The sequence below is a fragment of the Aythya fuligula genome, chromosome 6 (genome assembly GCF_009819795.1).
Source record: "Aythya fuligula isolate bAytFul2 chromosome 6, bAytFul2.pri, whole genome shotgun sequence".
NCBI lineage: Eukaryota > Metazoa > Chordata > Aves > Anseriformes > Anatidae > Aythya > Aythya fuligula.
This window is the reverse complement of record NC_045564.1, coordinates 23,749,214-23,770,722: the sequence shown is the minus strand read 5'-3', so window position 1 is coordinate 23,770,722 and position 21,509 is coordinate 23,749,214. Positions and strand designations below refer to the sequence as shown.

Sequence of the window (21,509 nt, the reverse complement as noted above, 5' to 3'; positions counted from 1 at the left end):
TATAAGTACGTTTAGCGCTCAAACAAGAAAAAAAGTCTGATTAATAAAAAGAAAAGTAATTTGAAATACTATATTAATTGATAAATTTATGCTGTGCATTTCAAACAACAGCTGAATTAGCTCAAAGTGACACAATAAAGATCTTTAGAAACTAGATTGCAGTCAGTTGCCTCAGCCGTATAATAAAGATTACAAGTCAGTAGGAAACTTATCAACATTAACACCATTATCTCACACCATTTTTAAGAAACAAAAAGATGTTTTCATCCCCATAATTAAAAAGCATGTAGTATTTCTGATGGTTAGCTATTCTAAGCTTGTAAGGGAAAAAGATGATGAAATTTAAATTGAGAAATTAAATATCTTTTTTTTTTTTTTTTTTTTTTTTTTTTTTAACTAAAGATGAGTAGCTTGGGCTATGGCTGGTAATGTATTTAGGTTGTAATTTTCCATAATAGCCCAGATCCAGCATAGATTAAGAATCTATGGTTCTATTGGTTCATAGGGAACCAATGTGTACCAGTATGATTCTCAAATGAATTTCTCCTCCTCTAGCCTAGATAAGCCCCCTTCCATCTGTCCAAAGAGCGGCGCCATGTTGAACATATCCCTAACAAAACCCCTCTACCTGCTGCATCCATGTTAAATCTCTCTCCTTCCTGCAAATCATCTACAAAAGTGGGCCCAAGGCACAGTGCTGTTGTAGCAGAAGCTCTTCTCAGCATGCTGGAAATCTCAGTCATCAGCATCCTGTTTTAAGTAGAGCAGCTGAGGAAGTTAGAGGTTGACACAGGATCTTCCAGCCCCCTTGTCTAAGAACATCATGCACATTACCTCCCCAGAGAAGGAAGCGAGCAAGAAGAGCTGGCTGGCAGCGCGCAAGGGCAGTGCTGCTAGGGCAGGTTTGCTCCAAGGGGACCAGGTTGCACAGGCAAAAGTTTCCTTGAGAACCCTGAAGCTGCTCTGTGCAGAGCAATTTGGTACATAGGTTGTAAGGCACCTGTGCTTTCACAACAAAAGCACTTGATTGACATGGGTTTCCAAATGGAAGTTTTACTGGATTTCCAAAAATTAGCCAGCAGATCTTGGTCTGATAGCAAAACAGTGGCCTGGTGTTTCTGTTCCAGCCATCTCATTTTTTTTTGTCTCCATCTCCCAAATTTGAATGCTCTTGTTCTCTTTGCTGCTTCTGTCTTGTTAAGTGTTGTGTTTCCCACTCTTTCTATGGGTGTCTGTGTTCTCAGCCTCAATTGTCAGGTTCTTGAGTTCCTAGGAAGCCCATGTGATGAGGATCCTTCCCTCAGAACTGCTCAGAAGAAAACCTTTCCTCTCTTTAATGAAAGCCAGATATGCAATTGTGGGAGCCCATCTCCTCCCAAAAGTTTTGGGGAAGGTTTCATATTATAACTCAATCTCAGAGAATAGTTGCATCCTGTGTAGTCTTTTTCCATCCAGTTTTGGTACCAAACATGTTTTCTTTCATTGCCTTTCCCTATTAACCTCTCTCTCTCTCCCTTTTCTAATTGATACTGCAAACTGAACGTATTAGGGAATTTTTCAAGCTCACAAATGGCCATGGACTATTTGACCTTTATTTTTTATATTTAGAAAGTGTCTGACTGCAATTTCTTTTTTGGAAACTTTCATGTTTTATTGTTCTTCCCAGATATTGAAGTCCATGCCATGGACCACGTAACCCTTTCCTCTGGCACTTCTTTCTGGACTTGCACTGTACCCATCCACTTCATAGCTGTTGTGGTTTTTGGACTTTTCTATGATCTTTTCCTCCCGACAGAGGTTTGGAGTCCAGACAAACTTCAGAATTAATGGTACTTCATGAGCAACACTCACTTCCATCTACTTAGGCATCATTAACCTTCTCTGTGCTTCAGTGGAATCTGCCAACTATTGTCTCATTTTGTCTTCAGGAAGAGTATTTTATGTAAAGAGAAGCCACCTGCCTTTTTTGTCGGTAGGGCAGAGCAGCTGTCTTCGTTTAGGACTTCTAAGGACTTGTGAGTTGCCTAGGCAGCTTTTGTGTTGTATTTGAGTCAAGGCAGGTTTGGCAGATATGAATTTGGATGTGAACCCAGAGGCACATAGCATGTGCTGCCTTTTATTTTTTTGCCTTAATCTCATTATATTGACTGATATTTACACTGTAGGTTCTTGGGGTAAAGTATGAAATCCAAGCGATGACGACACCTGGAAACCAGCATAACAGAAATATGAGAGAGCCTAGCTATCCCAGTGGGAGGTTTTTCTGCCTTAGGTTTTAAAACCATAAAGTGACAACCCATTCTTTATTTAGGAAACGTGTCTAACTTTGATGCCTGATTTGTTTTATTCCTTTACCAAGTCATTGCACATTCCAAGACAAGATGGGATCATTAGGATTATATGGTGGGGCTTTCTGTGTGATGCATGCTATGACTGAGTTCATGCAGCCAACCAAGTAACTCAGGAGATTTCATGCAATGTGAATGGAGTAGTTGATCCACTATGAGGAAGTAGGGTATAAGACCCTGGGGACAATAGCTGGCAGGCATCAGCGGCAGCGCTGGCACCACACTGAGCAAATTATATGTATGAAACACAGTAGTATCCCAGAGATATAGCTTCACTAAAATCTGTCAAGTATTCTTCGACTTGTGCTTCAAAAATAGTCACTTAAAGGCTTATTAACCATTATTTGGGTGGATGTTAATATTTAGTAAAATGCTGGGTAATTGCATAAGAAATGAATGGTAAAATACTCAGAATTGCAACCCCTACCACAATGAATACCATCCAGAGCATAGACCACATCTTTCTACATATGTTTTCTTTATATCTTTTGTACAGTGTGTGTGTTGTTGTTTCCTGCAATACACATGGTTCTGTGCAGTGCTAGGCAAAGCCAGTCCACTGTAGTCTTAGAGCAGTGTACTTTCTATGCAAAGACATAGTCCTGGAAGGGATTATGGGGTCCCTGCTGTACAATATAAATTGCATCTTGTATACTGTTATCTTTCAAAAAGTACCACAATCACTAAAATCTTCACCTGCTGGTTATCCAATTTTCCATTTCACTTGCTAATTAAATTGTTCAGCCTTGATTTCATTTGCTGATTCTTTTGGCTCTTCCCACCCATTCCTGTAGAAGGGAGCAGAAGCCAGCTTGCAGACAGTAGTTTGATTCACTGTTATTTACAACTTACTTGAGTTTCCCATTCCAGGTTTATAACATTAGCAGGATCTTTCAAGTGAAATAGCTGCCTGCTTGGAGGTACAAGATGCTTTATAACCCCCCACTGACTTATAGCTGACACTCAGATGTGAGCTTCTTTATAAGACATAAGAGTTGCTGGAATCTTATAATGCCCCATACTTAGGTGTTTGTTGTTGTTGTTTGTTTTGTTGTTTGTTTGTTTGTTTTTCTTTTTCACATGCATGGGTTTCAAACTGCACATCACTTCATTTTAAGGAAAGCAAGGCATGAGTCTCTCTTGGGTACCTTGTCTTTAGAGTTCAATTCTATTGTTTCTCTTGATATTTTTGGGACTCAGGAGCCAGAGGCACTGGAGCGGAATCATCACTGCGACAGCCTTTTCACATTTCAATAGCTCAGGTCCCTACTAAGCCAGTATTGTTTCTCTGCCACATGTCAAAAGGAATGGGTGACAGCATTGTCACACTGCACAACGTCAGTCCAAACCAAGACCTGAGAAGAAGGAACGGCAAACTTTCTGCATACGTGGTTTGTAGAAGTGACAGTTTCATTCACCCTTTCCTACCTACATCTCCGACCATATACCTGCAGTTTTAGCCTGCTCATAGATCCGCTTATAGGGTCACGTCCAGTCTTCTGCTCTTCCAGTGTCCTCTGAATTCCAAACCAGAGCTGAGTGCTGCTGCCCCTGGCACATCTGGTTAAAACATAAAAATAATAATAAAAGTATGTGCCCTGGAGATCTGGTTTCCCCTACTCTGTTATAATCCCTTTCTTTCTTCACTCATAGACATTCCCTTAGCATCCAGGAGTCAGAATGATCTTTTTTTTTTTTTTTTATTCCTCCCTAGATCACATCTGACCTCCCATCTCATCCACCCCCTCTTCATATTCTTGAAGAGAGGTAGATACTCCCTTTCCTTGATTCTGAGCTCTGCCCTGTGCCTGTGTGACTATTCTTCCCATCCTGCCTCATCCCTGTACTCTACCCACACTCCTCACCTTTGCTCCTCCTCCTACCTCCACCATCCTTTCTCTTGCAACCTACCTCCTACATTTGCTTATTCTTCCCAATTGTCTTTACTCTTTTCCAGATCCCTCTCACAAGCCCACTCTCTGTTTGTTGATAGTGGCTGCTCCCAGGGTAGAACTTTCTTTTTCCTCCTCCTCATATGCCCATTCTCTAGCCCATACTTCAAAATATCAGCTCCTATATGATTCATTCACCATATAACATTTATTTTCTCTTGCTTGATTCTTCATTTTCCTCTCCACCTTCTTCAATTGGCAAACATTTTTTTTCTGGCTGGCATTAAACAAGAAGACTTTAGGTGTCAAACACTGAATTTGGGCCAACCAAGCAGCATTCAAGGCTCAGCAGCACCATTTTATAGAAAATTTCAGCAGTGGCATCAAAAAACAGATAGGATTTAGATATGAAACCATTGCAGATATACAATTGCCTGTGCAGCAGCTGCTTTAGCTTGAATAGGCTCTTTGGCCTAATCCACAAACAACTGCACTACAGGAGTGAGATGGCAGGACTGTTTCTGTTGGTATTAGTGCTATTACTTTTGACCTGCCCACTACCTCTCTGTGCCTCTCCTCTCTCTCTCCAGGGTTGAAGATGAACATGTCTCTCTCCCCACAGTCGTGTTATCTGCTGGCGTTGCAACATGGTAAATCCAGGAAGCAGCAAAAGCAGCAGTTTTGCAGCAATAGGAATTTGGGTATATTAAGTTGCTGCTTTATTAGGATGCCTGCCTAAAAAATATGTGGTCTAGACTGTGGTTGCTGTGTCTGCACAAAACACAGACCTGGCTGATGTACTCTGTGTATCTGTTATGGTCTTGTGATAGTGGAGTTCAGCATGAACCCAGTATTTGGTCACGTGCTGAAGTGAACTCCTGGGCTGTCCCTGCTGCTGTCAGGTGGATATCTCAGGTAGCTCATTTAATGCTAGCTTGGGTTCTCTACCTGCATCATTTCTTCTCCCATGATCATGACAGCAGGAGAATCTGTTTCAGATGAAGAAAAAAGGATCATACTTTCCATGCTCATTTTCAATATATAGCTTTGTTGTGTCTTTCTCTCTCATTTACACTCTGGGGTCATTTGACCTCCTTTTATTGCTTCGGACCTGTTTCTTGGCCACCAACCTTATATGACCTGCAAGGAAAAGGAATGTGGCTCCTTCCAGAGTCAGTTGGAGAGTGGCTGACAGTGAGGTATGCATCTAGCTTTCCTTTGAGCAGTGTGAGTGCTTTGGAGTGCCTGCCACTTTTGCTAATGCAGGCCTGTGCACTGCCACTGTTGCTGCTCTCATGACCCTCCTGCTTTGGTACAATTTCTCTCTCATGCCATAGCAGAACAAAGCAGAGCTCAGGGCTTCTCTCGTGGCAGCACTCTTCTTCTTTCAGGGCATGTGAAGGATGCTAAGGTCTATTTAGAATCACAAACACTGTGAAGGAAAATGAATAAACATAAGAAGTGCCATCAGTTCTTCCCACCGAAAATCCAATAGATGAACAGAACAAACTCTAATCAGCCATTCTTCTGGGTCAAAAGGGAATTAAACAAGTTCATGGCCAAGTGAGCCTCATTTATGAGACAGTCCCTGACATAGGCTCAGTGTAATTGGCTCTTACCACAGTTCACAAGAAGTTATGAGGCAGTCCCTGTTATGAGACAGTCCCTGACATAGGCTCAGTGTAATTGGCCCTTGCCACACACAGTTCAAGTAGTTTCATCTTGTGTAGTCCCAAGTTTCACCATAGATGTCAATGTCTGACCTATTCTGTGAAAGCATCCAAGGTCCTTTTTTAGGCTTGAAAAATATACATCTGTAGTTAACAGAGCTGCCTAATTACAGCCTCTTTCTAAAGAAAAATAAATTTTCCCTATACCCAAGTCAATCTAGCTAGGCACTCAGACTCTGGGACCATTTCCAAATGGTCCGGTATGAAATACAGAAACTGCTGGGATTTTGAGGCATTGGCTGTACAGACAGAAAAGGAAGTGTCTTAATGAGATATGCCAAGCAGCACAGTCTCTGGGATAGGGCACCAGATTGGGAGTCAGGAAACCTGGGTTGTTATCACAGCTCTGCTATTGCTTCTTTGCCTCCGTGTGCTTTAGATTCCCTTCTAGCCATCTGCTTGTCTCAGTTACTCAGAGCAACGTACCCAACCTTCCTGTGCACACACGTCGCCAGAGGAGCTTGGTGATGTTCCACCTCTCTGTGTCTGACTCCTTCCTCTCCTCCCCTAACCCACCACATGGGATAATTAGCACTGCTTCCTCAGCTCCCACTCAGAGACAGCTCCCCTCCTTCGTTCCTCTTCCCTGCTGCCTGTGGCTGAACTAAGGAACCTTGCTGGACCTGACTGACCATCCAGAGCCTCACAGGCACAGACACAGCTCCAGCTCATGGCCCTGACAACACAACATAGAGCACCTGGTCTGGCTTTGCAGCCTGAGGAGTTTACCAGCTTGTGTTCTGCCTGACCTGCCTCCTTTCCTCCACTTGCAACTAGTGATTTGAACTGGGGAATGTGGATAACGGAGCATGAATCCCTCTGTGCCTTGCAGTGGATAGCAGAACACATAGATACCCACGTGGAGCTCCTTCTGTGCTAGGAGCCTGGTGAGAGATGGCTGCTGACGTGAGCGTCAGGAGCATGGGTTGCCTGGGAAGCAATTCCTCTCCTGAGTGCCTGTAGATGCCTCTCTGCTGTTCACCTGTCTTGGATGCTCAGGGACAAAAGCCAGTGCAGTCAGGAACAGCCCTTTTCCTGTGCATGAGTGGAAACTGTAGTGGATTTAATGATAAAATCAGTGCTGCTCAGTGTCCCTTCTCCTGCAAATGGAAAAGTTGCTAAGAGAAGTGGCATCACAGCAGAGAGGCTTAGCCAGGCACTCATGTAGTAGTGCTGGATCCCAGCCTACTTGAAGATGTGGGACTATCTGTTGATTCGTTCATAAGTCCATCCTCGACTTCCCTGGCAGTCCAACCCTCCAAAAGATTTGTATTTTCCTGTACTGGAGATGATGTCCAGAGACATAAGCAGGATGAAAAGAGATTGATCGGAATCCCCATGTTGTAGCATGGCTGCAAGAGCAAACTATTGTAACATATTCCTTGACTGTTTTAATGTTTTGTATTGCAGTCACTTACAAATGCTTTTAGACATCTTCCTGCGTGCATATACATGGGAATGCTTGCAGGGAATTGGGAAGTACTTTGCAAGCCCCTGCAAAATTTCAAGTGATTGTTTTAGCAGCCTTATGCTTAGTGCAATGAATTTGAACAGACAATATTTTTAATACCTCGTTAAAATAAAATAAAAAATCCTTTGGTTTGTTTATATCACTACTAAATCCTACAAGCAGAAGGGGCTTTGCATTGAACTGTGTTATTGTCATGACTGTAGGAACCTGTGTTTACTCTAAATTCATTCCATTTTTTACTTTAAAACAAGGTCAAGGCTACATCAGTTCTGATTGCAGTTAGCCAAGGATCTTTCTCTAAAGTAAATGTATCTAGTAAAACCCTTCTCCAGCATCTACTCCAACCATTCCTCCATAGCTGTTAAATCTGCCAAGAAGCCTCCACAGTCCAGGGACCCCAGCTAAAACATATAAATGAATCAAAGGCTGTTGGAATCAGGAATGGGGCCAAAGAGACTGTAGAGATAGTTGTTATTTAAAGGTAATTGAGTGAAATGGGTGATGGAAAAAGCTGAAGAAAAATAGAAGCTCCTCGGAATGTTCACACTCTGCCTTCCACCCTGCAGCTGAGATCCCAGGTTCTCGGTTGAGTAAATCTGCTTTTTTGCTTCTCTCAAACAAGAGCCTAGAAATTGTGCTTATGTTTTCCCATCTAATGCAAAGCTCCCATCCATACTAATGTGAGAGGGGCTGAAAGCCGGTCCTTTTGGGTTCCCTTCTAGTGCCTGTGTTGGATTTAATGTTATGCTTTCTGAAAAGGAAAACCAAGTGGAAAATTTCGAATCCTGGCTACTTGGGAAGCTAAACATCTCACTGCACACAGGCACTGAAGAGTGCTTTTAGTGAGAAACAGAGAACCTCTCACTACATGATAACATGCTCAAGTGTGAATTTAGATACCTATTTTTAGCTCTCCTGGCTCTAGCTATGAAGAGCTGACCAATGAATGTGAATTCAGGCATATATTTAATAGTTCTGAAATACTTTAAACAATTATATGCTGCACAGTACTAGCCTATGTGTGTGATTTAATTCCCATTCCCCTTGTCCCACTTCCCCAGTTCATTGTCGCTAGCACGTTCCATCTTTTAGTAGCAGAGTCGAATTTGAAGGGAGGCTGGGCTGTTTGAGTGGGGTTAAAGCTTGCATTCATTGTACAGGCAAAACCAGAGCAGGACTGTGATATTGGTTGGCTACTTGTGAGCTAAAATGTAAATGGTATAGTAAATGGACTGCTAGAATCATCAGTCTGCCTGTTTAAATTAGGAAGCAGAGAGAGCAACAGAAGATTTTGCCTGTTCCCATGAGCTATTGGCAGGTAACATTGGTCTTTGGCAAGAACTGGGTCCTGCCTGTGATGCTCCTGGTGATTCACCCAGCCCTCGAGTGTGATGTGTCTGTGCTGTGCTTTCACCATCTGTAAAAATGTGTTCATAGAATTGTAGAAGATCCCGAGTTGGAAGGGACTGACGAGGATCATCAAGTTCCGACTCCTGGGTCTGCACAGGACCACCCAAAAATCAGACCCAATGTCTGAAAGCATTGTCCAAATGCTTCTTGAACTCTGTCAGTCTGTGACCACTGCCCTGGGATTATTATTTATATTCGTTCCCCAGTATGAAATCTTTGAGATTCACAGAAGGAAGTTTATACAGGGCCTGTTCCCACTCCAGCTAGCAGAAAGACCCTTAAAAAGACAAAGTCCCTGAAAGCACAGACTGAGACAACTGCAGTCAATGCTGTGGGGGCTAACTCACCAATTTCGTAATAAAATGTTAGGTGTCATGATGCATTTTCTGTGAACAACATGTAGATACTGTTCACAATGCATTATATTAATATATAACTTTTAATATATAATTTATAACAACATAGTATTATAATATATTCTGCAAATGTATTATTTATCCCTGTTTTAGAGCTTAATGGAAGCATCTTATAATTTAAATTCTATGAAGAAAAAGAATAAACAATAATAATAAAAAATATTCCCATCTGTAGTATGTAACACATAGTGTGCTACAAGAAATTTTTAGAAATATTCAGGCAATTTGGCGATTATGTAATCACAGGTGTCAAATTTTTTTTGCAATTCTGACAGCATTATTTCTTAATTTAAATTTGAATTTATTCATAAGCACTATCTCTACCACCCATGTGAATACAGTGAGTCTTTTCTTACAGTGGAATGTGGAAGGGAAAAAGAAGTTGTCAGATTTCTCGCTGGACTGATCATCTTTCCATTGATCCTTGCCTAAGTAAAATGTTAACTGTGACCATTAAATGGGCAGAATCTAGAGTGTATTGAGGCGGTGGTTTGGGGGTTTCTGGATCACATTCAAAATGTGAAGTATTTCAGTGATCCATACACAGTTTGAAAGTAAGATTTTTCATTGCTCTTGAGTGCTTACAGTGTCTTATCTTCTGCCCATGAAGGTTACAGCAGAGTTAGATGCCTGGAATGAAGATCTGCTGAGACAAATGAATGATTTCAATACTGAAGACCTCACTCTGGCTGAGCAACGTCTGCAGCGTCACACTGAGCGGAAATTGGCCATGAACAACATGACCTTTGAAGTCATCCAACAAGGGCAAGATTTACACCAATACATCATGGAGGTCCAGGCTTCAGGTCAGCAGAAAAAATTGTTCTCTGTTTTATATGAGAAGAAACAAAAGAACCACCCCCCCCACACACACAAACACACAAAATAAAAAATAAATAAATAAAAATCCTGTATATCAAACAAAAGTACCCCACTACATACAAAATACTTCAACTTTTAACATGAGCCACTCTGGCCTATAGGTGTCTCTCCACACCCAGAACTGTTCCATAAGTTTGGGGAAATTTTGGATTCAGGATTATAAGTCAGAAATTGCTGTTTCTTTGAAAACAAAACTCAGTGTGAAAGTAAAGCTGACTTTCAAGTTCCATTTGGAAACTTTTACAACTGCAGGATGGAGTTTGTTGTCAGTTCCAACATGGAGGGAGAGGAGAGGGCAAGACACATTACACAGGTAAGGACACTTGTCCTTGTACCAGCTCCAGAACAAGCACTGCAGGTAGTCATGAGTTACGAATACTTGAGCTGGCCAGTCTGACCTCAGGTCTGGATAAATTCTAGCTGCTCTAGACTCCTAAGCTTGTAAACCTTTCTGCAACTAGATTTTATCCGGAGGCAAGCTGACCAGATGTGCTAACTCGGTTCTCCTCACGCTTGAGTATCCCTTCCCTGTGCCATGTTTCTGGGTGCAGACATGCCCAAGGGACAGAGAGAGGTGGAGGGAGAGAGGAGCTAGTTATCCAGAAGCCCTCTGGAAAATAATCCAAATATGAGAGCCTTGAAATGTACCATGGAATTGAATTCTTGTTTCCAGCCAGCTCCAATTGGAATTATTTTGTGTATAAAAAGGCAATATGATAAATGGTACTGGAATTTTCCTTTTCAATGTGCATTTGAAAGTTAAAGATAAATAGTTGGATGCAAAAAACCTTTGGCATGTACTTTTAGGTGACAGACTTGATTCATGTTGATTGGGAGTCTGTCTGGTACTTCTACTCTGCTTCTCAGCAGTAAGATCCTGTTTCCAAGACATCCTATGAATCAGGATTTTTGTGTCCTTGCATTCTGCATTTGGAAAAAAGAGTGTTGTCATTCAAATTAATCACTGCATAAAGCCCAGAAGTGAATGTTACTTGCAAAGCGTTTTAACCTTCTTGAATGTCTGGAAAGAGTGCAAAGCAAGAGTGATTCCCGTTCTTTCCCTCCCCATATGCACTTTCAACATAAAAAAAGATTTTTATAGTTTTATTCTTTGGCAAACATTTTACCCTTAGGCACCCACCTTTAAAAAAAAAAAAAAAAAAATTGGCAGTATTCAGCCTGATTTGGCAGGCTGCACTCAACAGAGGCTTTAAGATTGCTACAAGAGTATGTTGTGAACTAGACAAGCCGGTGCATTGTGTGAACCATGTGTGTAAGCTTGTAGGAGATCTGCCCACACTGTGTCTGGCCCTGTGCTTCAGCACCCTTGCTTTCTGGGGTAACAAATTAGTCCTAATACATCAGTTAGTATGCTTTTTTTTTTTTTTTTTTTTTTTTTTTTAGTACATCTTGGAAGCATCTTAATATGAGTAGGAATCTGTGGGAGGTACAGAATATGATCCAGAACAGAGAACAGTCAGGAGTCTCAGGGCCTGCTTTTTTTTTTTTTTTTTTTTTGATTGCAGACAAAAGATCAACAGCTAGATGAAGTGACTTTTAAAATGTTTTTATAAGATTATCTAAGATCTCTTTCTATAAAGTCTACCTGATAAAAATCCATTGCTCCCAAAGGCAAGGAAATGGAAGCCTCATGGGGATGCACAGTAACTGTAGTTAATCAAAGGTAATGGTCACGTCTGCCTTGTGCAGAATGCTAAATGATGGGAGAATGGCAAAATAAGGGAGAGAGATTACACCTGGGACCCTACTGTTTCTTATTTTAATAAAGGAAAGCTGTAGTCCATAAAAAAATCATTTAATTTTACTCCGTCTTGCTAAATCCTATATCACAGTCACTCAGTGCAGAAGTTAAGGGATGATTGTTCTTACTGTCAGAGCTGTGAACTTGTAGGGGTTCTGGGAAATCAACTGCTATTGCTGCTTCCCATTGTACAGTGTCACCACTGCTACAATCAAAACTCAGCTACAGCCATAGAAGTTAAAACATTTAAAAAAATGGTGATTTTTCAGGGACTTTCCACCTAATCAGGCACTCTTTATCGCCTGAGGTTTCTTCCCTTCCATGTAGTTCCCTTTCAGCTTTATTCATTTTAACATGTCACACAGAAACCAGATTCAATTTTGATCGTTCTGGAGTTTGTCTTGGAGGTCCTTAAGCTAGTAAGTCTGTCAGATAAAATTACATCCAGGTTTTTTTCCATGCATGCATGACGCCTTTTTCACTTGAAAACCTTGTGCAGGTACATAAAGGTTTTAGACATGTGCCCATGATTTTTTGCACATCTCATGCAGATTTGGAGCAGTGATTCTCAGGCTGTGGAGTACCTGGAATTCTCTATGAACACTGTGGTGTGGGTACAGTAAATCCAGTTGTCCAGTAATGGACCATGTCAGAATCCATCCAGATATACAGGGCATCTGTGTATGTTCCACATCTGTGCAAGTCCACTGTTTCCAAAATGCCATACAGCACAGAGTGATGTCCCATGTTTTCTTCCACTAGTCCAGCACTTGTGGATGAGCCTGCTTTAGATTAGCCTGTTTTTCACAATGAGAATTATAACTCTTTGAATGTTAAAAAACTCTTTTGAAACTCAAATAAATGTTTGTTTTTGTTAGGGAATATGTAAGATCTGAAAGTCAAGTCGTGTTTTCTGAAATTTTGCAGTACTTTCAAATTGTCTTCCTGTCTGACTAATACCAGTGTCCTTCAGGAAAGAGGTTTGCATTAGAGAATATTGTAACAGTATTCTCAGAAAGACTGGACTTCTTAATGACTCATCAGTTCTTATTTCAATGAGTCTATATTCTGTTTTTCCAGTTTGATTGCAGCTCTATACATCAAAGTATCCCCTGATTAAAGGGGATCTGTGTGCAAAAATTCTCAAAAATGGATATTGATTTTTGGGTGTCTATCTTGATAAATTAAAAGGCCTGGTGTTTCCAAAAGAGGCAGCTTGGAGATTTCTGAGAGTTTAGGATCACAGTTCATGGGTGGTTTAAAACCTCAACCCAAGCGGCAGTGATGACACGTTCATGTCACATTCATTATCATATGTCCCTCAGTCAATCTGCTTCTAGGTACTAAAAGCAACTACACTCTGATAGCTGATTAATTGACAACACATATTTATTTTGTTATTAATGTCCATTTGCATTGTTAATATCATTGTCACCATGAGCACCACAGTCAGGTGTCACTCAAGGTTTACAGAGCTAGCTTTTTATGTGTTAGAAGCAATTTCTCTAAGCCTAGCCTGAAATACACTGAAAAACTGATGTCAGGGTAATTTACACAATCCCTGCCTGTTATGTGGAAAATTCAAAGCCCTTTTGTGTCCTGGGTGTCAAACTAACATAATTCATGTCTTTTCCCAGCATTGCATCACTTAAAAGGGAAATGCAAATCTGTTTCTTTTTGGCTGTGATGTCATTTCTGGGATAAAAAATACATATTGCAATAAAGAGGAGAGTGTGCTGTTCAGTTACAGGCTTGTAACAGTTTGGTCTAAGAAACAGGTTCAGAAGAACTTCAGAAGAGCTTTGTACAGGTCAAAAAGCAATACCACTTCCCTACACTGAATAGTATGTCACACTGCAAATAGCTCAGCTGTAACTCACGTACGTCTTGTAGGATGCTGACCAATGTGGGTACTTTTTTTTTGTAAATATCTTTTAAAAAAAACATATTAAATTCATTATCCTTCATGTCATATCTGCTGCAATGGTTGAGACATGAGAAAAAAATGGCAACTGAGTTCAGTTTTATCAGAAAATCATCTGTGCTTTTCTGTCTATCAAAACACAATGTAAAGATTTTATGTATGAAATTATTCTGAAAGCAAAGCTTTCCAATTTGCAAACCAATCTTTGAGAAGAATAAGTGTTCTCGCTGCATGCACTGGCGTTGCAAAATAAATCTGTGTGACATATGACAAGCAAGAAAGGGCAGATCATTCATCATGGGGAGTGCTGGCTGCCCTTGGATAGCATCCCAGTCAGTTCACTGGTTGCCGCTGATGAGTTAGCACAATCAAAACCATACCAGCTGAGTTTGCACGGAGGAAAACCATGCATTTAATATCTTATAGGTATGGTGAAGTCAAGCGTATGAAAAGCCCGTCATGTCCTAAGGATACAGAGCCATACGCAGGCTAATTGTAACAACGATGCCTCATGTCTGGCATTTGAAAGGAACTTCACTCCTAAGAATAGAAGCATATATTAAATTTCCAGGTCTTAAATGAGAAGCCAGGGGCCATTCTGCTTTATTTGGTAATGAAAAAACTGTTTTGTTTTGGCCGGGAAAGGGAATAAGCCAATCCCTTGCGTTCCCATGTGCTTTTTTCCTGATAAACCCAGAAAGCAGGAAAAAGAGGATAGAGTCAATCATCAGGTCATATTTATTTTGTGTACTGTCCTCTGTGGATACCACTGTGAGAGAGAATGAAAGTCACGAGTCTCTGAGGAGGATAAAGGGGAAAGAAAATAAATCTTTTTAAATGGATTTTAAAAATTATCTCCAGCCTTTGTACAGAAGCTTCTAATTAACACATTTCTTTTTTAATGTCCTAATATTCCATGGAGTCAAATGGCTTTGGAGAAAAGTGTAGTGTTTTCTCAGCATTACAGCAATTTGATTATTTTCTTATTAGGTTCCTGATCCTCCCTGTACTGAGGCCAGTGGCAAAATTCCAGTAGACCTCAGTAAGGGAAGAGTCGGGTCTTTATTAGTTTATAAGGGATTACAGTAACGTAGGATGACATCATAACTCTTCCAGGCCAAACTTTCCCAATTACACTTGTAATGTACTCACCAATGCTATCATACCAAGAAGGAATATGTGACACTCTGTGTTTGTATTTCATATAACTACCACTCGCAAGGCTCATAGGGTCACAAGAAAATTCAGGAGGTGGGAAGGGACCTCAGGACCTCTTTCAGCCTCTGATCAAATTAGGGTCAGCTGTGAGATCAGGCCAGGTCATTCGAGAGTTTATCCTTTTCATGCAAGATGCAAGGAACAGAAAACGTGGTACAAGGCAGCCTTTTTTATCTGGTATGTGAGGAATGGATGAAAGTCACTCTGTGGAATAATTCTGAATGAACTACAGGTTGGTTTAAACTAAGTTGTTGTTAATGATCCCCGAAAGTCCTCAGATGGAAAAGTTGTTTGCCCTGTGGAGTTCCAACTACTCGTGGGCACTATTGTAAATCTGGTGACTAGAATTTACTTTATTTCACTTTTCTAATTTCTTCCACTTCTTTCTTCCTCTTCTAAGTTTTTTTCAACATGCGTTTGTAAAGTATAGGTTAATGATTTACTGTAATGAAGAGAGAATTTCTGCCTTTTTTTTTTTTTAATTTAATGTTCACACAAGTTTTTGAGCAAAGCTATGGTTAAATCATGTTCTCTTAGTCAATTGCTGATGGGTGAGATGAGCAATGATTACCAGAGAAACTCTACATTGTAGAAAAGATGTAGTGGTGCAGAATAGGAAACTGGACAGGCCAAATACTGACGATGAGAGAGTTCAGTGAGAAGGAATTACTAAACGAGTTACAAATCAATGTGTTAGGTGGCAAAAAATGTTTGTGCAACTAGAATTGCAGGTAAGTGTAATGATCTGTCTGCATGTTGTTCTGTTGTAGGCATTGAGCTGATCTGTGAAAAGGACATTGATCTTGCAACACAAGTTCAAGAGCTGCTGGAATTCCTTCATGAGAAACAGCATGAGCTGGAGCTTAATGCTGACCAAACTCACAAGAGGTTAGAGCAGTGCCTACAGCTTCGGCACCTACAGGCTGAGGTCAAGCAGGTGAGAGTTTTTAACCATGCTGCCGGGTCTTAAATGGGTTTTCAACCATTATAGCACATGCTAAACCATTATCTGCCAAGTCACTCACCTTTAGGTGGACAATCTTAATCCCTTTTTCCTTAGCAGTACTTAATTTGCTGACAGATTGCATCATGACCTTTTACAAATAATGAAGGGCTCTGTTCCTTGTACCGCGTGTATGTGAGGCTTCATGAATAGTTATGGGAACTCCATGCAGAACGGACACCCTATCTTCTCAACTGGAATGTGCCTCAAAGCCTGTGTTTTGGGAGTACAATGATTTCATATGGGATCCAGACTGAAGTTATTATGTAGAATTGGCCCAAAGCAAAGGATAACTGAACAGTGATGTCTAAGCATGGCCTTACAGTAGTTTCACATTTTAAGTTATTGCTACACATCTGTTGACCTGTAGGATCCTTTAAAATCTTCTGGGTCAGATAAAAACTTCAATTTGTGGTCTCTATCCTAGGATTTGCTTAACCATCTTGGTATTGTTATATTGCTTTTCCTCCAGATTTCATTCTAGCTTAGGCAATCATGTTCTGCCTCCCTTGTTTTCCCCCCTAATATTTCATTTGGATGCCTTGCATTTCTTTGTTTTCTCGTGCTTTCAAAGCCCACTTTGATTTGAATATTTTGCAACCATAACTGAAACTAACATGGAACTGTCCTGAATTTTGATTTTGAAAATGCAGTTGATTTGTGTTTGTGATAAATTGAAAAGACCCTCCTTACAAAGTTCCAGAGCTCTACAGCATACTTTGGCTTTCTTCTTGAGACACTGTGATATTCATAGTCACCATGTTAATGTGCAGAGAATCCTTTTTTTCCATAGGTTCCTGATGCTTGTTATACACTACTTAATAGCTAAGTATTAAAAGAATAAATGCTAAAAAATAAAATAATAAATAAATAATAAAATGAAAAAATACAAAAAATACAGGCTATTGCTAGCTGACCAAATCCCTGTAACCCTATTGACCCAGGATGCTGCTTCGGTCAGCCAGCCCGGCGGCTGTTCCTGGAGCCATGCAGTGGCAGTGTAGCACTCTCTGCAGGTACTTTATGTTACTTGCCTCACTGTCAAGTATCTGTTGGGCTCTACTATTCTACAAATCAAAATCTAACCAAAGGAAGTGGTTTTAGGACTGAAATATCTAATACTTACTGTTAGAGAACATACAGCTGCCTTGAATTAGTATTTTCTTAACATAGCTTGGGACTATCAGAATCTTTATTACTGTGACCTTTCACCAAACCAATAGTGAAGAATCATTTTATTTGTTCAGCTGAATGCTACGGACTCCTTTTCTTATTAACCTATAAATTACCACAGCTACAGTTTCTCTTGAAAAGAGCCAAGTTAAAATATATCTGTGCCCTATCTATTTGGTTTCCTGTAGATGAGTCATATTCCCAACCATTTAGCGAAATTGGGAAATATATTGATTTTGGCTTGTAGTTCATCTCCAGTCTGGTCCAAATTTCCTTCACTTTCATTTTAATGCATCTGAGACGATGGATGATCTCATTACCAAATTGCACTCACTCTTGCAAATCAGCTGAGATTTGGTTGCCACAAGACACCTACTGTAGTGGTGGTTAACTTCTGCTGACATAGGAAAATCGGTCAAGACTGCTACGTGTACATGTGTTTGCATTTTGATGTAATGGCTCATGGAAATGCAAAGTCTTTTAACTGTCTCTATCTATTTAAGTCTCGTTTAGGAGGGGTTTCTGCTTTAAATCATATGCACCAAGGGTTCGAATGCCAGGACAATGAATCAAAGTTTGAGGCCATTAAAGCAGAACAATTCAAAGTGAGATGTTCTGTGAACTGCTTTAGACTGGAAATAGTATAGACCAGTGATTCACAAACTCTTTGTTATTTAGAAATACCCTTCCCAAGACTGATTTCCACTCACTTTCCCCACTCATTTTCGACAGAAACTACAGAGCTTGGATTGCTCACATAAAAGTAATAGTAGAATAGAGTTGTGGAGATCAATTTAAAAAACAAACTCTCCAGTGCTGTGCTTGCAGATATTTGGCTTCCAAAATCTCTTGCTTCTTGTCTGTAGTTTTATTTCTTTTTTGATAAGTGTTGAACTTCCTGTAATATAGCCCCGGATATTGTCACAGTGTACCACTATAATTACTTACCAGGTTGTTTTTAAATGAATTTTGGATATTTTTTTCACATGGCCATTATTCATCCATTTTCGGTATTTTAGCATTAGATTTGCTTCCAGGTAGATATGCCCAAAGGATGATGGAAACCAGTCATTCAGGGTATATCGAATGCACTTCTTTTTTTTGTTCTGGTATTGGGTTTCTTCTTGTTGTTTTTTCCCCATGCAAATATGTCACAAAGTTCCTGAAAACTGGAGTGCAGTTTTGAACATGACTGAAATTTACCAGAAGGTGTCCCTGCTGGTGGTGGTGTCTTTCCTGGTAAAAGCCACTCAGAGAATCTTCAAAGGGATCAGAGATGTAAAAGGTTCTCTTACATTGTTTTGCCTTTTAAACTTAAAAGTCTGTTCCAACCTAATTTGACTTGTATCATTATCAAGGCCTTAAAGCCTTTTTTAGGAACATCAAGAGAAGAGTTCTGACTAAAGTAAACCAGCAGAGAGACTCACTACAGGATGCAGAGCTCTTGTTTCTTAAGGAAGGTTGCACATGAGGTGCCTCATTTTTTTTTTTTTTTTTTTCCTGTAAGTTCTGATGCTGTGCTCAGTGAAGATGTCAGAGTTTCAGGGTATTAATCTTATAAGAATTTGGAACTATTATTTAATTACGGTGGAGCCTTATCCAAAAGCAGTCTGTTTTAAGAAAATTAGAGACACAGGTGGGAATTGTTTCAGAACTGTGGTGGTTGCTGTGTTAGAGAACCCATGCCTTGAAGTTGTTCTCCAGGAAGATGTGGCTTTTATGTAAGTCATTGTTAATGCATTTCTGTTTCTCCATTGTAAAGAAAATGGTTAGGCTTTTTTTAAGAGTCTTTGGAGATTTATTTAACTCCAGGATTATTTAATCACTGCTTCTACAAAGTTGATAAAATCTGTGATTTGTAGGATGTGTCTGTTTAAAAGCATCCTTAAATCATTGGCTTGCCTGTGCATTCCCAGATAGTGGTGAATCTATTAATAAATGCAACAACCAGAGACGTGTTTTGGTGCTGTATTAGCAGCTTCTATATGTATTTTAATGAAAAGGTGTAGAGCACCATATAAGTTCTTGTTAACCAGATACAAATGTGTGGGAAAGTTAACATTCCAGACAGACCCAGTACAATGCTCTCTCCCAGTCATTTCACGGTTTACTTCCAAAATAGAGGTACAATAAAAAGCTCTGCAGGTGACTGGATTTTGCACTTAGACTTAAGGAAGCTTTAGATACGCCACAAAATGTTTTCTTTGTATGTAAACCACATGCACGCAAAAAGAGGAAAAAAAAATAACAGGAAAACATTATTTTGGAAAAAGCTGATACAATCCCAGATGAGGTACTGACATTTAAGTGTTGCACTTTTGGAGGTAGAACGGGATTATTTAAGTTCTTTCAGACAAAATCTGCTGGGGTTTGGGTGCTCACTGGGTCTGGAAGAGGGAGTGCAGGGGTCCCACAGTGAGTGTCTGAGCCCACTTTCTTTGGGGAGGATGTGGGGGACACAACGGAGGTGGCAGCAGCCTTGGTCAAGAAGAGCTCTGAGAGGCTTTCAGGATGGAGAACCTCAGGCCTGACCCGGAGTGCTTCATTCTGCAAGTTACTGAGTTAACGAGACAGTTGTAAAGAGTGATCTGCACATCCATTAACACTGGAGGAAACCTTGCTGCTTTCAGTTGCATAGTTCCTCCTTACTCAAACTTGTCGATTAGCTTTTTACTAGTTTAGTTCTTTTTTTTAAGACTGAGGCTTCCAGTGTTTTTGTTTATTTGTTTTGTTTTGTTTTGTTTGTCTTTTTGGAAACATGGATGTTTATATAAAATCTGTACCAAAATCTCTTTGACAAGTTTTGAAAATTTCAGATCAAATGAAAGCTGTTGCCCAGAGGACCCTGTCATGTACTGATTATATTGCTTGGGGGGAAAAAAAAAATCAATTCAGTTGCTGCATTTTTAGCATACAGACTCAGTATTTTTTTACAGTCTAAACGGCCTAAGCCAGGATATATCGCAATATATCAAGTGTAAAATGATGCATTGCTTTATGATATACTCTCCTCAACCCTTTTTCAGATACAGCCATCTTTTGGTTAACTTCAGCTTTTGGTACCAAGTAGTGAGTGGGTAATAATGTAGCTTTCTTCTCTGATGGATTATACAAAATGCTAGCCAAAAAGATTGCCACATGATAACCCGATTTCTTTTCCTTTAAATCTTTGTTGCATTTCCCACAGGATCAATAATACCTGCTGATGAAAGACAGAAAGCTGACAAATGAAATCTTCCACACTGTTATACTGAGCAGACGTAATTTCCTACAAATTAGGGTCAGATACATCTGTAAATGTTTCCTCTTTCTTTGTCCTAGGGAAAACTCATTTTCCTACCCCACAGGGAATTGAATGGCCACAAGTAGGGTGATACTTGATCCAGGGATAAAAAACAAAACAACAGAAAATCCCTGTTTCTTTCAGACAATTTAATGGACCACTTGATGAAAATGATGGCACAAAAGGGAAATTGCTGTGTAGAATATTGCAGCAAAGTCAATTTGGGAGCTTTGTAAATCACAAGCTAAATTTAGGGCAGTGCCTGGGCAGTCAGGATTTCCTGTGCATCTGTGAATTGAATTCAGCAACTTGCTGGCTTTATTGGAATAATTTGACACCCACACAGGTAGAAAATAGGCTTTGAGCCAACACAGCAGAGAACTTGTACATGCGTGTGGGTTGCTAATTTTCAAAAAACATGCCTTAAAATAGTAGAAAGTGTCGCTGTTTAAATAAATAAATAAGAGCTTGATAGATTAATTACCTACATTTAGTGTTTGATTCTGTAGTCATAACAGCATGCATTGCATGTCTACAAATAATCTGAACATCCCTGAAGTACAGCCTCTTGACTAAATATAAAATGCAAGACATGGAGTTTCTTCCTAGTTCTGCATGTGCACAGAAACTCCAACTGCATCTTAACTACGTGCCAGATGAAACCAACTGCATCTTCTCCTTACCCCCAAGCTCTGACTTTTGCATGAAAGAAACACAAGAATGAAGGAAGCTGCAGCATGACCCAGCAGGGTCCATAATTCCAGGTGGAAATTCAAAAAGGAGAGAGATCTTTATGTTTTATTTCAAATACCCCTTAGTGTACTTTGTGGTTTTGCCCTGGGGTATTTGCACAGGAGAATATTCATTTTTGTGATCAGACCTTTGAAATGAAAGCTCTTTTCCATCTGAATATCCACGTAAATATTTTGGTATTTGGTTCCTTAATCAGTAGCTTCTGCAGTAAGATCTTTCCCTCTGACAATTTCTGTCACTGAGT

General features: G+C 40.0%; 1 protein-coding gene across 9 annotated transcripts in view; it reads left to right on the top strand.

The window, feature by feature from the left end:
• Positions 1–21,509, top strand: part of KALRN (kalirin RhoGEF kinase) — a 497,167-nt gene that overhangs the window by 310,800 nt on the left and 164,858 nt on the right. For all 9 annotated transcript variants that reach the window (XM_032189850.1, XM_032189851.1, XM_032189849.1 and 6 more), the window contains exons 14-15: positions 9,878–10,073; positions 15,824–15,990. In XM_032189850.1, coding sequence (XP_032045741.1) covers positions 9,878–10,073; positions 15,824–15,990 — 363 coding nt within the window. The remainder of the gene's footprint in view (positions 1–9,877; positions 10,074–15,823; positions 15,991–21,509) is intronic.